General features: G+C 44.8%; 1 protein-coding gene across 1 annotated transcript in view; it reads right to left on the bottom strand.

Moving 5' to 3' along the window:
- Nucleotides 1-22,392, bottom strand: part of PLA2G4A (phospholipase A2 group IVA) — a 130,771-nt gene that overhangs the window by 84,956 nt on the left and 23,423 nt on the right. Inside the window, exon 2 of the mRNA XM_015424990.1 lies at nt 9,465-9,600. Coding sequence (XP_015280476.1) covers nt 9,465-9,497 — 33 coding nt within the window. The 5' untranslated portion in view covers nt 9,498-9,600. The remainder of the gene's footprint in view (nt 1-9,464; nt 9,601-22,392) is intronic.

Genomic DNA, 22,392 nt, shown 5'->3' with positions numbered 1-22,392 from the left:
AAACCATCAATAAAACAGCCAATATAACTTATTAAGACTACAATTAGAACATTACTATCTCCACTCAGATGAAGGGACATTAGATGAAAGCGCAGCGACAGGGGAAATTTGAACTGGGGACTTTGTAATTACACTTCTGTCTCCCACCATATAGTTCTCAGGCAGAGTTACACCCTTGTAAAACCCACTGACTTCAATGGTCTAAGAAGGGTGTAACTCTGTTTAGGATGGCACTGTAAACAGAGTTCCAGCTCAGCAATGGTACATGTTTGGTACACCAAAGATCCCAAGCTCAATCCTTACCCTCACCAAGGAAAAGAATTTTCAGCAGCTGAGCTGAGAAGGACCTCTGCTGGAGACCTGGAGGAGCTGCTGTCAGTCTGCACGGTTAGACCTAAGGCAGCTTTTTCCCATACCCAAGACCAAACAAAAGAGTTATGGCCACAACTGTAAGATTCAGAGCATTAAAACATGTAACTGCACTATCTCTTTTTGAAATTCAGATTGCAAGCTTCTTGAGGACTGATCAGTTTGGGTTTGTTGTTTTTTTTACAAAACTCAGGTAAAGCACCATAATACTGACATACCAGAAATCCTGGACTCATGTCTTTGTGGTGTTCTTAGGGCCAAACTAGATGTGACAATGTCCTGGTGGCTGCCAGGATGACTCCACTGCCATTTTAAAATAATTTAAAAGTGCCACAGGGGCTCAATCCTGATCAAGCTTGTGGTTTTCTTGTCTCCCCCCCCCCCCCATACATGCCTTTTCAAATGCCAAAAGGGCCACGGAGGGCATTTCAGCACCTGAGAAGGCATGAGAGGAAGGAACAAGAGCATCTCAGGAGTCGGACCAGGCGAAGCATTGTAAAATCTCTTCAAAATGGCAGTTCATGGCTGCCATGAGGACACTATCATGCCTAGTCTGCCCCTCACACATAGTGGTATAGGGTTGGAAGCACTATAATAGTAGGACAGGAAAGAGTAAGTAGAAGGGAGGAGTTCTGTCCTGGGCTTCTGCTGTGATCAGTGATACAGCAGTTGTTCAGCCTGTCTAAGTAAAGGTAAAGGTTCCCTTGCTCGAAAGCCAGTCGAATCCGACTCTGGGGTTGCGGTGCTCATCTCCGTTTCAAAGCCGAAGAGCCAGTGCTGTCCGAAGACGTTTCCGTGGTCATGTGGCCAGCATGACTAAACACCAAGGCACATGGAACGCTGTTACCTTCCCACCTAAGTGGTCCCTATTTATCTACTTGCAATTTCTTGCTTTCGAACTGCTAGGTTGGCAGGAGCTGGAACTAGAGACGGGAGCTCACTCCGTCATGCGGCCCCCGGGTCTCGAACTGCTGAACTACTGACCTTCCACAGCCTGCAGTTCAGCATCTTAACCACTTGAGCCACCGCAGCTCCTTTCAGCCTGTCTAAGATCTACCATAAACCTAGTTTGGAAGTTAAAATGTACTCAGTTGCTTGATAAAACAGTCTCCCTCTCTGCTGTGTAAATGTTTTCACATGTTAGGTTCTAGTTGGTGTTAAAATTGTCTGATTTTATTGTAAAGTACTTTGAGCAACAGGGAAAAGTAGCAGAAAAATATCGTAAACAAAGGGGCACTGCCAATTCCTTTCTCTATCTAAAGCTCATCCTTGTGTTATTGTGGCACCGGCTGCTGTTTCCTGGCATCCACTTCCATCTTCCTCAAAGCAAAGAACCAATTCTGGCTTTCCTCTACCTCACTGGAGTAGAGGGTCCTTCAGAAGAGTTCAGGAAGCATCAGCTGGGCCAAGCTAGACGAGGTGGCACCCCTGAGTTTGCCCCAGCGATGCGCATCCATTTCTCTTGCTGCCACTCAGGGAAACAAAAGGCAGGTGGGTGGCACCGTCAACCCTAGATGTGCTGCACCTCCTCAGACAAACTATTGTGATATTCAAACCAACCTTCCATTCACAGGCCTTTGGTTGAGGCGGTGGATGTTTCTACCATCTTGGCCTACCCTGCCCATAGTAGGCCTATAGATGTCTACCATCATGGGAAGCATATTTGGCTGCTCTGGACTGACGTTATGTTACTTTGCTGCCATCTTGTTTTATTTAACTGGCTTTTAATCATATATTTATTGTTTTTATTTTGTTGTGAGCTGCCCTGAGCCCATTGTGGGATAGCACAGGATATAAATACAAGAAAGAAAGAAAGAAAGAAAGAAAGAAAGAAAGAAAGAAAGAAAGAACATCACTCATTGTTATTTACTGCAGGATACCCATCCACACAGTCCTTTATGGGGGGTATTTAGTATTTGTGTGGGTGTGGGTGTGATTGTGCTTGCGAGCCTGGAAGTCACGATGACTTCTGGTGACCTCTAGTGGGGCTAGAACATTCTAGAGAGGTGGCTTGATATTACCTGCTTCCGCGTCACAACCCTGGTATTCCTTTTTTTAAAAAATAATTATTTTTATCTCTTTTCAATTTAACATTCCAAGTACTTGCCAGGGTCAGCCCTGCTTAGCTTCCGAGACCTGATGAGATCAGGCTTGCCTGGGCTATCCAGGTCAGGGGCCAACACAGTCATTCCTGCGGATTAGAATTACCACTAAGGGTCAGTTTTCATTGCCACTTGCCGGTGACCAACACTTACTTCAGACTAGATTGCCTTGCGACTATATTTTGCCCCTGGTGAATCAGTTGTGCAATGTGTCCACCATGCTGGGATCTATTCATGATGAAAAAATTGAGTGTGCTATGAAAAACTTCAAGAAATGGGACGAGCTATGGTTCATTCAACCTTTGAGAACACCTTTGATTTTTTTTAATTTGATTTTTTGCTATCGAGTTGCAACCAACTTATGATTTGCTGTTGCCTGCCTCAGCGTAGCAACCATAGTGATCTCCCATTCAAGCACTAACCAGAGCTGACCGTCCTTAGCTTCCAAAATCCAATGAGATCGGGCTAGTCTGGCTATCCAGGCCAGGCCATCTTTGAACGAGAAAGATTACAATGGCCCATCACAGACAAAGCAGTTCATGAATCAATCAGCTCGCATGAACATTAAAACAAGTGAAACACCAATCAATGCCAGAAAAAGCCACAGTACAACTAACCAACCCCCTTTCCAGAAGTTTTGCCTTATGCTGCTTTCAGAGAGAGAGACAGACAGAGACAGAGAGACAGACAGAGAGAGACAGACAGAGACAGAGAGACAGACAGAGAGAGACAGACAGAGACAGAGAGACAGACAGAGAGAGACAGACAGAGACAGAGAGACAGACAGAGAGAGACAGAGAGAGAGAGAGAGAGAGAGAGAGAGAGAGAGAGAGCGCACAAGTATGGGTATTACACACACTTGCCTTAAGAGCTGCAAATTAGAAAAGTTTGGATAATGCAGCTTCTGCTGTATATCAACTATCAACTTTCTTCCAGCTGTTCTGCATATTTACGTTCAGAAAGGATGAATTCAAAGACCTCAATTTTACTCTGAGCTGAAAATAAACTTCTCCCCAGTCCTTCAAGTACTAAGAGGAAACTGAACTGGGGAAATATCACTCCTGGCGCTCATGCTATTAAGAAAACTGGCCGCCTATGTGGGATGTTGCGCATCTTGGTCATTCCTATGCAGACTATTGGAGCACCGAATTTTATCATGTATGTTAACACTGTTTTACTGTTTTAACATTTTAAACCCGCCATTGCCATTTGTTAGCCGCCCTGAGCCACTGGGTAGGGCGGGATATAAATCCCAAAATAAATAAATAAAAAATGTAAGTACTTTGAAGTAGACAACATACAGAAGATGTACCAAAAATACTGTATACCAATTAAAATCCAACAGAATTGCATTGCTGGTGGGATAATTTAAAAAATATATATATCACTTCTGGCTCAAAGTGATTTAACAAATTAAGAAAGTGATGGGTGACAGGCTTTTGTCAAGGACTGATTTTCAATAGATCGCAAAAAGGGAACTGCTCTTCTTTGTACAAAAACCTGACTCAGAATCAGGTTAAGTGTAACTTATTCAGCACTGGGTTCTCCACAAATGTGTGGTGTGCTATGAGTGTCCTCCATATACACCTCCTGTCCTTGTTACCAACTGGATGGTTCAGTGAGTCCTTGGATATGCCCTACAAGTGTTTTCCCTGGCAGGGAAAGTTATTGGTTATGCAATAATATTAGCTCCAGATGTCATTTTATTGGAAGATTTAGATACTGATTCACTTCTGAAGATAAAATTGGTATTACTTTTGCTATTATTGCTAGCTGAAAAATTTCTGATAGCAACCAATTGGATAAAATCAAAAAGGTACCCGCACTTAAACACTGGTACAACACAATATGTGAAACTAGCAGTAAAGCCCGTTGTGAAAGCAATACAACGGGATCTAGAAAGAGGCTCTGGGGCAGTGCTCTGGCTTTGGGCAAACAGTGTCAATTTGCTGTGGTGACCTCAGCAGGGTATAATGACAGAGTCCACTGTTTTCTCCAGAGGAACTGATCTCTGCTACCTGAAGAGCAGTTGTAATTGTGAGTGATCTGTAGCCCTCACCTGGAGATTGGCAGCAATTGTTACCCAGGACAAAGTGGCTGGTTTGGAGGGTGTAGTCTATGGCATTCTACCTGTCTGAGGTCCCACCCCTCTGCAAACCCCACCCTCTCCAGGCTCCACCCCTCAAATCCCCAGGAATTTGTCAGCATGTAGTTGGCAACCCCATCTCCTTCCCAGCTAACCATCAACCTACCATTATCTGCCCCTTTGACTTCAGCTGACTTCTGCCCTCCCTTCTGCAGAGCAGTTGTAATTCTGAGTGCTCTCCAGCCCTCACCTGGAGATTGGCAACAATGGTTCCCTATGTGGGACTGACTGGTTTGGAGGGTGGAGTCTATGGCAGTGTACCTGTCTGAGGTCCCACCCCTCCTCAAACCTCACCCTCTTCAGGCTCCATCCCTCAAGTCTCCAGGAATTTCCCATCTGGAGTTGGCAACCCTATCAGGACTGGCCCCAATGTGTTTTCTCCCAAAGGCCAAAGTAGGTGACAGGACCAAGCTTAGTTGCCTACCAACAGGCACTGAGGGGAAAGTAGGGTTACTAGCTCTAAGGAGGGAAATACCTGGAGATTTGGGGGTGGATTCTGTAGAGGGCAGCGTTGGGCGGGGGGGGGGGCGGAAGGACTCAGCAGGTATTATGTCATAGGGTCTACCCTCCTAAAGCAGTCATTTTCTCTAGGGGAACTGATCTCTGTCATCTGGAGATCAATTGTAACAGTGGGAGATCTCCAGGTCCCACCTGGAGATTGGCAACCCTAGGGGAAAGTCAGCTGCACAGCAGGGGGTTGAAGAGAATGGGTTGATGGCTGCTGGGCCAAGATTGGCATCAATAGTTCCCCAGGAGCCCCATCGTACATTAGCACCACAATTCCTAAAGATTTTCCGAAACACTACTCTGTCGATAAATTGCAACAGTTTGAATTAGCACCAAAGCTTTAAGAGCTCTCCAGCTGTCACCTGGAGACTGGCAACAGCTTGTCTGGAGTGTGGGCAGTATGGCATTGTATCTGTCTGAGGTCCCCCTCTTCCTCCTCCTCCTCAGACCCCACCCTCAGCAGGCTTCATCCCTAAAATATCCTGGAAGTTTCCTACCTGGAGTTGGCAACCCGATGTCCTTTCCTGGCAACCAGCAGCCAACCATTATCTGCCTCTCTGTCTTAAGTTTTATAAACCTCCCCCCCCCCACAGCCTCTGCCTAGGGAAAGGGCAGCTGACATCATTCTCCTCTCCCCTATGAGGTATGATGCAACTAAAAATCCCAACTGCCTTGCGGGGGGGGGGGTGAGTTTGAGGTGGGGAATGGAGTGTTGTCCAATCAGCTTCCATATGCAAATAACCTTGGAATGCTGGGCGGGACTGCACAAAGCAGCCAGTCAACCCAGCCAGTGTTACTGAGTGGCAGTTTTTCCGGCCTAACACTAAGGAGGTGAAATTTAGAATGTTCATATAGAATGTTCATACTCAATTATATATAAGGAGAGATGTTAATTCCTGATAACATTCCATCACAGTTGAAAACACTCAACAGCTCAAAACAGTCCATTAATTTCCCAAAGAGAGTTCATTGTCAGAGATTTTATAGAAAAATAGTGTTGTCAACCTCCAGGTGGTGTCTGGGGATCTCCCCAGATTACAACTGATCTTCAGGCAACAGAGATCAGTTCACCTGGAGAACATGGCTACTTTGGAATGTAGAGTCTATGGCATTGTACTCCATTTCATTGAAGTCCCTCTCCTTCCCAAACCCTGCCCCCCCCCCTCAGGCTCCACCGCCCAACATATCCAGATATTTCTCATCCCTGAGCTGGCAAGCTGATAGAAAAATCAAACAATGAAATAAGCGTCTATTGAAATACTGTTTTATCTTTTGGTATCAATGGTATACTTAATAAGATTATAACTTATCTTTAACTTTTTCAAATCAACTATTGAAGCAACATGACATATTTTAAATTTTGTGTTTAATTAACCATTGATAGATTGTTATAATGCTGTTTATATTCATGTTTGTTATAACCAAACCAAAAAATTTAAAAAATTTAAATCCAATATAAAGTTTCAATCTAACATGTTAGTAATACAGGGGCAGGGGGTGATTCCTGCAATGTCCTGCTGGCTAACAGTGCTGGGTTGGCACCCCAACCCCTGCTCTTCCCCCCCCCCCCAGCCCATATAGTCCTTTTGTCTCATGCTGTTCCCTGTGAATCTTACTTTCCTACTCTTGCGGGCCCAGCTAATCTTCTCTGGGCATGGGGGCTCTCCAGAGGGGTGGGATCTCATTCATGCAGAAGTGAAAGTTCCTCCAGAATTGTCTGGATCCCAACAAGATAAAATTGTGGAGCTGGAGGCCTGCTGAAAGCCATGGGGGGGCTGGAAAAGGATTCCTTCTGCCCCCTTCATCTATATACCGGTATATAAAATAAAGTCCCCTCGCCGTAAAATCAATGCCCAGGCCAAACCCCTGGACCTAGAATCACGAAATTCAGGGAGAGTACTCCTACCATGACATAAATGCTCACTAAGAAGAGATTTTTAGAAATTTGACCCCTAAGGGGGTCAAAAGGGGTAAAATGTGCTCCCCCATTGTTTCATATGTGGCTGCTAGGCTGCTGCCTCCTTGCATCCCCTACTCTCTGATTGGTCAGCTGCAGAGCTCAGTGTTCTGAGGTTTTAAAAAAACAGTTACAGGAGACTGCAGAGATCTAATAACAGTTGAGGAAATCAGGAGTGGCCAACTGCCTGTGAGGTGCAGCAAAGCTGCTGGCCCAGCCTCCCTATAGTTTCAAACACGCTCCCCCCTCCTACACCTGACAGGCAGTTGTCTGTCAGGTGCAGCAACAGTTGCATGGTGCTTAAAGCCATCAGGGAGCCAGCCAGCCTCCATAATGGCTTGCAGTACCCCGCCCCCTCCCCTCCTACGCTGGACAGGCAGCTACCTGTCAGGTGTAGAAGAGGGGGTGGGATGCTTACAGCCATCAGGGAGGCTTGCCCAGTAGGACTGCCTTAGCGCTGCTGCTGGCCCAGCCTCACCGATGCCTTTAAACACACTCCCCCCCAACACCAAACAGGCGGGTGTCTGTCAGGTGCAGGAGCAGGGGCAGAGCATTTAAATCCACTGGTGAGGCTGCCCAAGCTTGATCTCTGCTGCAAATTAGGTGGAAATCTTTGGTTGGTGAGGTAAGCTCTGCAGAGTGCTTCATCCCAGGTTAAGTCAAGAGGAATATCCAGAGGTGGAAGCATCACCTTATCTCGGTTTGCTACAATCATCATCTTAGTATTTTTAATAGCACTGCAACTTATCATAGCCCGCCCCATCGCCCCTTTCCCACTACCACCCTCCACAGCATTACACTGCCATCCCTGAAGCGCCAGAGTGGTGAAAACGCACATGGTTTCAGAGACTATTTGCAGCAGTAACTTAGAAGGATGTGGCCCAAAGCCACACAGCTGATAAGACTGTTTTGAGGAAGCACAGAAGGGTATTTTTAGCAGTCCACGGAAGACTGTACCAGTAGCCGTGACTCCAATCACACATGCTCTTTCTTGCTCTCAGCTGTTTCCAAAGAATTTTAATAAACCTCAGTTTGCATTTTGTGAGATTCTGGAGAGGAATGTCTGCAAAGGGGTTGCTTTCCACAGAAATGGTTCTACATATGGGAGCTTGCATTGAATTTGCAGTGAATAAAGGAGCTGCTGGAGGTAAAGGCTTTGATATACCATTTACGGCTATTAATTTTACTAATTGGAGTCTCTTTTTCTAACCACAGAGTACAAAAAGGCATTCCACCTTGGACAGTTATTTGATTTTTTTAAATTATTTGTTCAGACACTGCCCTTGCTATCTAAAGTGCGGCAAAAGGCAACCCAGACCACGGCCTTCTCAGTTGTGGCATCCTCACTTTGACTGGAATGCCCTACAAAATGAGAGTTATGCCACAGCAACAGACATGCCAGTTTGTTGCAGTAAAAATGAGCTGAAGTCTTGTGGCACAAATGAACAAGCAAAAGCTTGGAGACGCCAGTATGAAACTGCTGACGTACTTCTGAGTAGGTGAGCTCACCAAGAGATAATCTCATAACGGCTCAACAAGGGCTTGAGATTCCACAAGTGTTAGCTGGCTAAGCAAACACTGGGATTTTTTTTTTTTAGCTAGCCAAACAAAAGTAGGGAGATTGCCAATCAGAGCTATTGCAAATTGTTTCCATACATTAGACTGTTACTGGCCCTTTGATCCTGGTGTTAACAACTTTCTTTCTTCAAAATCCTGCTAATGTATGCCTGCAAAGTGAGGATCTAGTACATGCATCTCACAAAGTGGGTTCTAGTCCATAAAATTTTACAAAAACTTGTTGGCCTTTCAGGTGCCACAGGAATGCAATTTGTTGTTCTTTCTAAAGGGAGCAGGAAAATCATGTATCTGGTTCAGACGGACTTTTTCCTGCTACCAGGTCTACCTATCTGTACTAGCTTTATGGACAGCAGGAGGAACAGTGGTGGGGTGGTGGTGGAAAAGACCTGGCATGATGTGTTGACATTGTCAGCTGACATTTTGGAAACCCCATGGTAATACTCCTACCCTACCCTCAAAGTTCTTGGAGCTGACAGGCAGCAGCCAGGCATTCTCACAATGGAGGTTTCTTCAGCCAAGTCCTGAATGTACACAGCATCCAATGCAAAATGTGCCATTCTTTTTGGATCAAAATCGCCTAGGACCTCGTTTTTAGAAATACACAAATGGCAGCTAGCTGAAATGGGGTTCTTTATACTCACTACTTTTTAGCTGCTTTTCCTCAAGTTCTTTCACATCCTCTCTTGCCTTACCTAAAATTTCTCTTACAAAACCTGAATTTTCAATGATTCAATATTACCAACCTTGTTGAAATAGTTGGTTGCAGTTTATCCTGGACATTGGAACAGAAACAGTCACTTCTTACCGTAATATGTTGATAAGGATCTATAGAGGACATTTTGGTTTCAGTAGCTGAGCCTGGGACAGGTGACGAAGGAAAAGACCAGCTGCTGTAATATTATTTCACACTGGATAGTCTCCGACTCGAATTCTTTTCAGTACTGTATAATAATACAAACAAAACAGTGTTACAATTTTTGTGCATGACTCGGTTCTTAGGAACGTAAACAGTTATGGCTACAATGGGCATTTATGGACTTTATGTTGATTTGCCTGCTTGGGGCAAAGGCTGAGGTCATTACACACTAGTGGCTAGTGTGGGGAAGAGCCAATGATGATTGATCAGCACCAGTCAATGACAGGAAGTGCAGTCATGTAATCCTGGAGGCAGGAAGTTCCAGCCAAAGTCCTCCAAGATAGCATTCTCAGGATCCCAACCTTAACTATACATTGATGAATTGGCAGTGACTGATGAGGAAAGAGATCTTTGGGTCATAACGGTTAGTTCAATGAAAAGAACGATTCAGTGGATGGCGATGGTGAGAAAGAATTCTGACCGGCATTATTAGGAAAGTGGATGAAAAATCTAGTAATACATAGATCTATGGTGTAGCCACATTTGGAATACTGCATACACTTCTGGTCACTGTATCTCTAAAAGTGTATTGTAGCACTAGAAAAAGTATAGAAGAGGGATACCAAAATACTCAAGGGGTTGAAGCATCTTCACTATGAGGAAAGACTTCTTAGTTTGGGAACAAGATAACTAAGTAGGGTTGCCAAGTGTTTCTTCGCCGGGAGCAGGGGGCTCCCGGCCGCTCCCGGCTGGTGTCGGGTGTGTGCGCGCGCGCCGCATGCACATCTCCCAGAAGTGATGGGAGGACGCCAGGCACGCTGGGGGCGGGGCAACGGCCATACAAGGGAAAACCATAGAGTTTTCCCTTGTATGGCCGTGGCCCCGCCCCCAGCATGCCCGACGTGCCCACGTCACTTCCTGGTGATGCGCACACAGGGGTGGGGTTCCCCCCGGGGCCCGATTCCGCGGCGTCGGAAATCAGGCCTCCAAAGCGGGGGTTTACCCGCCCCCACCCCCACTTGGCAGCCCTATAACTAAGGGGGAACATAGTTGAGATTTATCAAATTATGCATAGTGTGGAGGGGGGGAACTAACAAATGAGAACTTTTTCTTCCTCTGCTTTGCTGCAATATTAGAACTCAGGGGCACCCAATAAGATTGATGGGCAATAGATGGAAGTCAAACAAAAGGAAGTACTTCCTCACTGGAAGAATTGTGGAATTCACTGCTAAAGATGCAGTCATCGGTTTAGCTGGTTTTGAAAGGAAATTATGCAAATTTATGGAGAAGAAGTCTATCCAAGTTTATTAGCCATGATTACTAAATGGAACCTCCGTGTCCAGAAGCAGTAACTCTCTGAATACCAGTACTGGAGAGCAGCAATGGGAGAAACATCCATCTCCATACCTTCCAGCAGCATCTGGTTGGCCCCTGTGTAAAAGAAGATACTGGACTAGATAGACCACTGGTCTGATGGAGCATGGTCTGTTTTTCTTATGACAAAGCAAATTTTAGATATCAGCTGAACTAGGATCTTCTCATAAATGTGTAGAAAAGCAATGCTGCTGAGTATACTCAATGATTGCACTTGGTTCACCTAAGTGCAGCATGGCTTGTTGCTTAAGAATGTAAGGAAGTCTAATAAAGGAAAAGATGTAGAATAGGCTTCCTTCCCTTTTTGTTACGTTTCCAGAAATTATTCGACATACTGAAAGTGCTGAAATGGTATATTTACCTAGTTTAAATGTGAGATGCTTTTTTGCAATAATTCAACATGTGGATAATTGGATATTGTTGGGGGGGAAACATTTTACCAGATTTTTATTGCACCTTCTAACTGTGAAAGCTTTTTAAAAAATCCACCATAAACACCATTATAAAAATCTCATGTACACCATAAAACTTAGCAAACAGACCAGATCAATCAAAAGTGAAAAGAACAGTAAGATATTTTTTCCCATCCTCGATTAATCCAGATCTTATTAACAAACGGAAGAGAACAGTTTTCACCTGTTCCCAGCATGAAGAGGAACAAATGAACATTCCAGATCCTGTTCCTAGTGAATGCCCCTCCTGTAACTACCAGAAACATTATCCTAAGCAGGGCCAAGCATAGAGCCTGGACAGTGAGGGTTTCATAAAGAACGAGGTACTCCCTCAGGTAAAACATTTAGAGATTTCCAACTGCAAGAAAGAGAGCTTTTGAAGTTCAAAGTGTTCTGAATTGTGCTCAGAAATGTGTAGATAACCACAGTAATTTTTAGAGGACAAGTATAATCCGTCCTGCAGACTGGCAACATGGGTGTTTTTTTTAACCAACTGAAGCTTCCAGACAGTCTTCATGGGCAGCCCTATACACAGAACATAAATAGTCATCCCATTTATTCAGTAGCATTACTTCTCCAGTACACCAGTCCCAAACACCCTACACAAAGGGTCGCACAATCCACCAGACTCATTGTATGGTAAATATATAAACAGCCGGAATCAGTGTTAGACTTATGAGAAGCTGTGTTTATGCTGGTTATATAACTCACATCTTTTTGTGGCTTACTCTCCCTGGTTTTTGTATGTTGTGTTATGTAATGTATGGATTGTAACACATGAAAGTACGTTGTGTTGTGTTGTGTTGCGTTACGTATTGTATGGACTGTAACGTATAAAAGAACAAAAGTAAATTTAAAAAAGAACATAAATAGTCTAACCTAGAAACCACAGCATCAGTGGTGGTACCAGTGTTCCCTCTAAGCTGAGTTAGTGTGAGCTAGCTCACAGTTTTTTAGCCTCCAGCTCACACATTTTTGTCTTGGCTCAGGAAGGATGTGGCTCCAAAGCAAACTGATTTATGCAGCAGCCAAATCGCTTGCTCACAACTTTAATGTCAGTAGCTCACAAAGTAGAATTTTTGCTCACAAGACTGCGCGGCTTAGAGGGAACATTGGGCCGTGGTACCCATGGGTCCCTGTAGTAGGCTCAAGTGGCTTTATATATTGTAGCTTCCTGAAGAACAGCCTGTGGTGCTCAAAAGATATCAAGTATGAAATGAGATGCAATATTTTGCATTAGATTTTAGTTGCTGTTCTTGTTGTTATTCCCTTCAGCTTTGTTTGGTGTAAAGCGCTTCTTTTGGCTGCTGTTCAGCGGGTACTACACACAGGAAAACTGCGCCACAGCACTTCAAGTTGCACACTAATTCCTGACAAAGGTTTGTCAGTTCACCTTGTCTTTCAGCAGTTCTGGCAACCCTATACTCAGTTACATGCTCTTCTACCACAGCACATGAATTTCTGACCCCACACGGTTTTTGAATTTCCATATTGTTAGCTCTTTTACTATTACAACAATGAAACCATGGAAGTATATCATACACTGTTTCCTGGTGTTTGACTAACACTTTTTTTAGTGCTGCAGAGAGACAACATCTAAAAATAATAATGGCACGCAGACTTCTGCCTTGCAAGCTGTAACTTGAGATACAAAAGCACAAAATCAGAAATTTCAAGAAATGCCAACAGCTAAATAAGAACATAAGAGATGCCAATGTTGGATCAGGCCAAAGGCCCATCCAGTCCAACACTCTGTGTCACACAGTGGCCAGAAATACCAGTGCCATCAGGAGGTCCACCAGTGGGGCCAGGACATTAGAAGCCCTCCCACCGGTCATTCCACTGATCCTTAACAGAACACCTCTGAGTGCACTTCAGGTGCTTAAATTTAAAAATATGATTAGGGATGAGGTTAGATTAGAGCAATAATCTGCAATGCTGTGCCCAGGGTTTCCTGGTGCCCATTTGCTCCTTGGACAAAGCATCTGTTCCCCACAGCCAAGAGTTCATCCTCATGTTCCTATACCTCACTGGAGCACAAGGTGCTTCAGAAGAACACTGGAAGCATCAGATTTGTGTTTCAGGGAGCATCCATTCAAAAACAGCTGCCTCCAGTGAAGGAAAATGCTTGGCTTCCAGCCTCACAGCATTTTCAGATTGGCCATGGCAGCCATTTTGTGGTCACCAACTTTCCATTCTTAAATTTCCAAAAGTGTCCATGGGCACAAGAAGACTGGAGGGCCCTGGATCAAGGACTGGCAACTGACATACCATAAGTATAATTTCTCCCCCCTCCCAAGCAATTTTACCTGTACCTTGATGGTCCAACCAACTTTCAATCATGGTGTGTCATTTCTCTCCAGCAATAACAAAGAGAGCCACCCCACAGTGTTACAATTTTGTTTGTTTGTTTGTCCCTTGTATTCCAGGGGTACATACATGTGTCCCATGGTTAGGAAGCAAGCTGCATGATGTCAAATTATTTTTTGAAGCCTGATACTTCAAGCTTCTGTAGGAAAATGCACTTCAATCCCTTGCCAACCCCTAGAGTACAATCTGAGAACAAAACATGCAATGTGGCCATTGTTGAGTTAGATCATCTCAGTTTCTCTACTCTGTCTATCCTCTTTTGTTTTATCACTTTCTACTAATGTAGTGCCGCGTGATGGAGTGAGCTCCCGTCTCTGGCCCCAGCTCCTGCCAACCTAGCAGTTCGAAAAAAAGAAACTGCAAGTAGATAAATAGGTACCGCTTCGGTGGGAACGTAACAGTGTCGTGTGCACTTTGGCGTTCAGTCATGCCAGCCACATGACCACAGAAATGTCTTCGGACAGCGCTGGCTCTTCTGCTAGGAAAATGAGATGAGCACCACCCCCTAGAGTCAGTTTTGACTAGCTTTCGAGCAAAGGAAACCTTTACACCTTTATTAATGTAGTGGGCAATCCAACTGTTTTGGGGAACATCCCGGGGGGGGGGGGGGGGTTCAGCCATATGGGGGGGGGGGGAGGTGGCAGCCATATAAGCAGTTCTAACAATGCATCCACGAAACAGCCCTTGTAAAGATTGCAAAGCAACTATCACACAAGTTTCCTTTTATAAATATCCTTTTTAAGCTTCTTCCACGCACAATCTATTTCAACAAATTCCTTTCATATAGATGGAGGACAGATACATCAAGCTAAAAGAAACAAAGAAGCAACTCCAGATGAGTGAGCAAGGGAGCCCTGTTCCAGTAGCTTTGAAGTCTGCATGTCTCCACATCCTCCAACGTCTGGGAAACCCCATCCTGGCTCCATGCTCAGCACATTAATTTTGCCTCACCCTTCCTCATTTGCACACTGAAAAACATGCCACAAAAGGGCCCAGCAGAATGACAACCTATACCTCCAGGCTGCTCAACCTTAGATTTTAATGCTGTCCAGCCCTAAGAAGGTTCCCTCACCATTTCCCATCAGTCCATTGAGGGGTTTTGTTTAGGTAAATCTTCCTTCATTATTTCAGATGCCTCAGTGTGCCTGTGATGAAGCCCTAGACTGTCATGCAGGATTCCACACTTTTCTGGTGGTTCTAGTTATAAGTGTAACCAGTCATCTTAAGGACTAGACCAAATGAAGCACTCCTTCCCTTAGGGAGTACAGAACAGACACACACAAAATGCTCCATGTTAAGACATTCAGAGCACAGCCCTACTGCTTGGCCCTACTGGTAACCAGATAGTCCTGCACTGCCACTGTAGCAAGGCAAAGGAGTGCCATAGCAGCGGGGTATGCCGCCAAAGGGGCAGGGAGCACCTAAATCCAGTGCTTGCATCTCTCCCACTGGCCAGGCTGCACAATTTTAGCTTCAGTTGCCCAGCAATCCAGAGCACTGTGCCACTCTCCTTTCAAAGCGACCCGAGTTAGTTCCTGATCCACCCCAACACCTCTTTGCTCATCAGTAGAAAAAAGTAAGAGACCAGTAGCACCTTGAAGACCAACGAAGTTTGTGGCAGGGTATGGGCTTTTGTGAGCCACTGCTCACTTCTTCAAATATTCAGTGAGCAGCGACTCACAGCACCTCCTGCCCTGCCACAAATTTTGCTAGTTTTTAAGGTGCTACTGGACTCTTTCTACGGCTAAAGGTAAAGGTTCCCTTGCTCGAAAGCCAGTCGAATCCGACTCTAGGGTTGCGGTGCTCATCTCCGTTTCAAAGCCGAAGAGCCAGCGCTGTCCGAAGACGTTTCCGTGGTCATGTGGCCGGCATGACTAAACACCAAGGCGCACGGAACGCTGTTACCTTACCACTGAAGTGGTTATCTACTTGCAATTTCTTGCTTTTGAACTGCTGGGTTTCTACAGCTACAGACAAACTAACACAGCTACCCACCTTGGTCTTTGCTCATCAGTTGATCTCTGCCTAGAGACCAGCATATGTGGATCCCAGAGAGAGTGTTTCAAGCAAAGAGATGGTGCACCAAAGAAACATGCCTGCAGGCCAAAATCACTCCAAGTAAGCCAGCCACTGAACTTCCTTGTGATCAACCAATACCCCGAGGTATCTTTGCACATCAGCCAGTCGCTATCTGATAACAGAAATGTTTGTTTGACATCAAACACATGACCTTATATGATTCATAATGTGGAGTTTCACCTTTTTTCATGACATGAGGTTCTGTAGCTCCAGTTTTAGAAGTCATCCAGTTCATATTTTATGCAATAACAGCAGTTCTTAACTTTGTTGATATTCACAAGTTTCACTGATACATTTTCCAACATCACGAATAAACATAATAAACTAAGTATGCCATAAAAAAAACTGAATTCCTGAAAACACCACTGCCATCTTGTCTTGAAAAACGTTTATTTATTTTATTTCTTCTATTTATATCCAACTCTCCCCCACTATCGTGGGGCTCAGAGTGGGTCACAACATGTAATAAACAAATCACATAGTTAAAACATACCAATTTAAAAATTCCAGACTACAATATCAGATGGCACATAATAACACTATGGCACTGTCCCAGGAGAAGAAAAGGGGGAGGAAAAGGCAGGAAAATCTGTATAGGTGGGAATTCTCCTGACCTCACCCATATGCTTGGTGATAGATTTCCATCTTACAGGCCATGCGGAATTGTACCAAGTCCCACAGGGCCCGGATCTCACTTGGAACTGCATTCCGCCAAACCAGAGCCATAGCTGAGAAGGGTCTGGCTCTAGTTGAAGCCAGGTGAATACTCCTTGGTCAGTGTGACTGTTATCCAGGATTGTTATCCATGATTGTTATCCGGGATTGTCAGTGTGTTGTTATCCAGAGAGCACAATGCTCTTAGGGGGGGTATGCCGAGAGAGGGGGGTATGCCGAGAAAGGCGGTCCCAAAGATATGTTGGTCCCAGACCATGAAGGGCTTTAAAGGTTAAGACCAACACCTTGAACTTGATCCGGTATTCAATCTGGAGCCAGTGCAGCTGGCGAAGCGCCTGTTGGATATGGGCTCTAACAGGGGTTCTTGTAAGGACCCGTGCCAGCACATTCTGACCAGTTGAAGTTTATGGGTCAGCCTCAGTGGTATCCCAATGTAGCATGAGTTACAGTTCCTTGCAGTATGCTGTGGATACCCATTTTTCAGCTTAAAAAATTAATTTGCCATCTGAGTCTGTATAGGACAACTTATTAAAATTCAAGTAGACATGATCTATTGTATTTGCTGTTATTTGTATCATGCTGCTACATGATCTATTGTATTTGCTGTTCCAAGAGTAATCCTCATTTAAGGAACCCATGTTTTTGTATAGTCCTTTTCCTACTGCATGCCATTGATGTGTGTATGTACACCCACATTCCATTTAATTATCCTACCTGTAGTTTACCAGACACTGCGGTAAAACTAAGTAACTGGAGGTGCCTAGACCATGTCATAGAGTCACATTTACTATCATCTTTGTTTTAAAGGGAAAATAAGAATTTGATATTTTCCTTCATGAGTCCCAAAGAGGTATTATTTATACTGTGCCAATATGCAGGGAATTTTATGGCATAAGCAAGTTCCATGACCCTCCCAGACGTTTCACCCTAAAATCTGACCATAACAAAAGAGGGAAAGTGACGGGGCAGGCAAGGGTTTAAGCAGGGGGTTCATAGAAAATGGACACAACTTTTGGTGAGGGGGAGCAAAATATTACATACTGGCAAAAGAAGAGGTCACAAAACAATGCTGAAATGATATTTTGAGGTGAAACATCAAAGGTATTTCAAAAGGTGATGTAAAGGCAGCAAAGCCGTAGACATTAGAAATGCTGGTGGAGGACTCTAAAGACAATTGTTTGGAGACGAAAACCGGCATTGACTGTGTTTGAACATAACCTGGTACATGTGCCCCGTTTCTTCAATGACAGACATCCACCAGGGCAGAGGGAAAGTTAAAGAGAGGCACTTGTTGGAGTAACCAAGAAAAACAATGATGACAGCTATAGGCAACAGAAAACCTGCAAAGAGCACACAGACACAGTGGACTTCTAGCCCCTGCCCCTCTAACGTCTGCTGTCAGTAATGACATTTCACCACCCATCTCATCCTTATTGTGTTCCTCCTCTGTAGAACTCATGTCAGCATACAAGATTCACCTCTCCTCCAGTTTATCCTCCCAACAGTTGTCTATGCCCTGTTCTGTGATTACCTGGTGAGCTTCATGGCTAAATCTAATACTCTACCCACTGTATCACACCAGCTTTTGCAAAGTCATCTTAAAAATTGGATTCATTACATTTTATACTCGTTTTCTGCCACCGAGTCGCAGCTGATTTATGGTGACCCTGTAGGCTTTTCAAAGCAAGAGGCGTTCAGAGGTGGTCTCCCATTGCCTGCCTCTGGGTGTGTTCAGACGGGGCATTTGCAACGGAATAGGTGCCCGTTGCAACCGGTGAACTTACCGGCGTTCACATGTAGAACATCTGCCTTCCGTCCCTAACCGTTGCAAAGCCCTTTAAACCGTTGTACTCTGCCACTAGGTCCCCAAGTGGTGGTATCCTGAGTACAACGGTTGTAATCACTGTACCCGCCATCTGATCGCTCTCCACCGTTGAGAAACAACTTCCGTTAGGAAGCCTGAGGCCTCCGATTTTCTTTTTTTTAGGTTGCCGATATGCACTTGGGCGAAGCTTCACCCCGGCGTTTGTTTAAAAAAGAAAAGAAAAGGCCCTTAGTTTAACTTTCCGGAGGAGTCCGGGACTTCAGGGAGGCCAGTTTGGGCTTTAAACTTTAAAGGTAAGTCCTTACCTTTAAACTTTAAATGTAATACGGGGTGCTTTGAGCATGCACAAAGATCGCCATTCTGTGGATGGCTGCCTATGCGCATGCTCAAATTGAGGGTTTAAAAAAAAAAAAATGTCGACGCCCGCAGCATGTGGCTCCGCTGTGAGGGAGGTAAGTGTGATCGCGTTTCAGACGGCATAAACTGCACCAGTTCCAACCGGTACAGTTTATGCCGGCTAAAACGCCCCATCTGAACGCATCCTCTGTGTCACAATGCTGGTATTCCTTGGTGGTCTCCCATCGAAATACTAACCAGGGCCTACCCTGCCTACTTCCGAGATCTGTAAAGATCGGGTTAGCCTTGGTTATCCAGGCACATCAGTCTGGGGACCAGGTTAAAGGGAAATTAAACAGACACCCATTAAAGTTATGCCCAACAGAACAGCCTCTAGTAGACAGCACAGTGGACTGCATGCCTCAAGCTCAGTCCTCTCCCTGCAAAGGACTCAATGGCCTCAGCTCAGTGTCTGGCCCTCTCATCTTCCATTTTTGATCGGTGACATGGAAATTGCAATGACTTGCCTCACAGGAGTGTTATGAGAACAAAGACAAAGGCTTTACAACTCTCTGCAGATTTTGTGTCAGATAATTAGCCATAGGAAGACTAAGTTAATAGCTCCCCCCCTCCCCCTTTCCCACAACAAAGGTTGACCAAAGACAACAGGAGAAAAGGGTTTTTTGTACGTCAGGCATCACTCAGAACTTCCGTTCATTGTGACTCAGCCTCGACAGCACTTTGAAGTGGTATTTTGGCCTTTGTTTGTATAAGAGGTGATAGCTTTGATAGGCACACATAATACAGGCAAAGCCTGTGTTATTTCCAATAGCCAGAATTAAACTCTCAAGTGGATGGAATGGGAAAGCATATTACATTTTTAATTTTTTAAAGCAATAACATTTACTGTGGAGCATTGCTAAAATATTTGGCACCTTCTCAGTGATAGCATTCTGGAGCCACGACGGTTTTTATTTAGGTTTATATTCCAATAAAAGCTACAGACATTCCTTAGCACACAAAATTCAAGCATTCAGACATAGAATTCTTAGAGTGTAGCTACATGTTAGCTTGGATCCTGCAAGAAATCTTTGCTCATACAAAGGATTCACCTCAATGGAGAGGAAGTTCCACCCCTTTTCTTCTTCTTCCACAAATACACCCTGGGAGGCTGCTCCTGGGGGAACAAGGAACCCACAGGAACAGCATGGGGGGAGTTGGAGGTTTGCAACAGAAGGGGGGAATCAGTGAAACTCACCCCTCCTTTCCATTCACACATTTTCCATTGGACCCAGCCCTTTATCTGTATAGATGGTTACTGCTTGTAAGCCCTTCCAACATGACTGGTAGTTACCCTACCTATTCTGCTTCAGTGAAAACACATCTGCCCACACTCTGGGGTCCAATGAGTGGTGCACGACTTGACCTTACAAAACCATAGTGGATCAGGTGCCAACAATTTGGAGTGGAGCCACACCTATACTGCTAAGATTAGGCCTTTCTGTTACTTCAAAAATGCATTTAGGATAGTCTTTCTGGTATACTTCGAGGAAAAGGGGGATAGTTTTTAAATGCCACACAGTTCCCAGCTATACTTCCATATGATCTGTGGATGTCCAAGCAGATGGTCCACTCCATGGTGTGAGAGTTTGAACACACAACTGGAAGAGCAGGAATACATCCAAAACATTTAACATTATAAAGTATCTATGGAAGAGGGAGTCGAATGTTTCAGGCTCCAATTGACAAAACTACTCTCGATGACTAACAAAGAAGAAAAATAGCACAGTTTAAGCGCGGTGGCTCAGAGGTTAAGACGCTGTGCTGCAGACCGGAAGGTCTATAGTTCGGCAGTTCGAGACCCTAGTGCCACGTGACGGAGTGAGCTCCCGTCTCTGGCCCCAGCTCCTGTCAACCTAGCAGTTCAAAAGCAAGAAATTGCAAGTAGATAAATAGATACCACCTCAGTGGGAGGAGGAGGAGAAGGAGATTGGATTTATACCCCGCCCTTCACTACCCAAAGGTGACTCAGAGTGGCTTACAAACTCCTTTGCTTTCCCCTCGCCACAACAGACACCCTGTGAGGTAGGTGGGGCTGAGAGAGCTCTTTCGAGAACTGCTCTTTCAAGAACAGCTCTGATAGAACTATGGCTTGCCCAAGGTCATCCAACAGCTGCAAGTGGAGGAGTGGGGAATCAAACCCGATTCTCCCAGATTAGAGTCCGTGCACTTAACCACTACACCAAACTGGCGTGGGAAGGTAACAGGGAAGGTTTAGACATACTGGCCACATGACCATGGAAACGTCTTCGAACAGCGCTGGCTCTTCAGATTGGAAACAGATGAGCACCACCCCTAGAGTCAGATTTGAATAGCTTTCGAACAAGGGAAACCTTTACCTTTAAGCACACAGATAAGGCCTCTGTGCCTAACTGATCTCTGTGGTCCAATCATGTGCCTATCAATGTTCCCTCTAAGCTGTGGAGTCTTGTGAGCAAAAACTCTACTTTGTGAGCGACTGGCATTAAAGTTGTGAGCGAGTGATTTGGCTACTGCATAAATTGGTTTGCTCTGGAGCCATCCTTCGTGAGCTAAGACAAAAATGTGTGAGCCGAAGGCTAAAAAACTGTGAGCTAGCTCACCCTAACTCAGCTTAGAGGGAACACTGGTGCCTATAGCCCTTCTCTCATGGTTTGGAAACAAAACATCCATGAGCTAATTGCTCTTTTGAGGTGCACAGACTATGTTCATAAAGGAAGAATGAACACATGGAAGCTCCGGGAGAGGATATCTGGCACAATGTCATTCCTTGTCGACAGATTCAGAACACTTAATTCCATACTTAATTAATTATTAAAACAATTATAGCCCGCCTTTCCTCTTGACTGAAGGCGGCTTACAGTAATAATGAAAAAGATTTGGAGTTTGCTATTTTATTTTGGTTTCAACTGAACATGAAAAGTAAAATAAAATAGCAAACCCCAAATTTCTCCCTCTTCTCTCCCTTGAAAGATGCCTGCCGTTCAAACCTCAGAAGCCCTGGCAAACAAGCAGGCCTTGCAGCACTTCCTGAAGATCTCCAGGGAGGTCTCCCCCTCACCTCTTGAGGGATCCCATTCCACAAAGCCAGAGCCACAATGGAAAAGGCCTGGTCTATGGCCGTAATAAAGGCTTGTTGTTGTTGAAAAGGCCTGGTCTCTGGGCGATGCCAGATGGGTCACCCTAAGCAGTGGGATAGCCAACAGACGGCTGCCTGATGACCTCTGTCTTGTCTGAATCCAGCTTCAGCTTGTTCTGCCTTAGCCACCTGTTCACAGCCTCAAAGCATCAGTTCAGGACCAAGAAAGAGGCATCTGGAGGCTTGGATAATGAAATAAAGAGCTGGGTGTAGTGTAGTTTGTGTAGTGTAGTGGTTAGGAGCGGTGGACTCTAATCTGGAGAACCAGGTTTGATTCCCCACTCCTCCCCATGCAGCCAGCTGGGTAACCTTGGGTCAGTTACAAGTTCTCTCAGAGCTGTTCTCTCAGGAGCAGTTTTCTCAGAGCTCTCTCAGCCCCACCTACCTCACAGGGTGTCTGTTGTGGGGAGAGGAAGGGAAAGGAGATTGTAAACCGCTCTGAGATTCCTTTGGGTAGTGAAGGGTGGGGTATAAATCCAATCTCTTCTTCTCCTTCTTTTTCTACATATTTTATATATGTATATAAAGAGTATAAAGAGCATGGGTGAAAGGATAGACAAATTCCATGCAGTTGATCCTACACTTCTA

Source organism: Gekko japonicus, unplaced genomic scaffold, assembly GCF_001447785.1.
Source record: "Gekko japonicus isolate JY-2015 unplaced genomic scaffold, Gekko_japonicus_V1.1 scaffold2075, whole genome shotgun sequence".
In the NCBI taxonomy this organism is placed as follows: domain Eukaryota; kingdom Metazoa; phylum Chordata; class Lepidosauria; order Squamata; family Gekkonidae; genus Gekko; species Gekko japonicus.
This window is presented reverse-complemented; position numbering and strand designations above follow the sequence as displayed.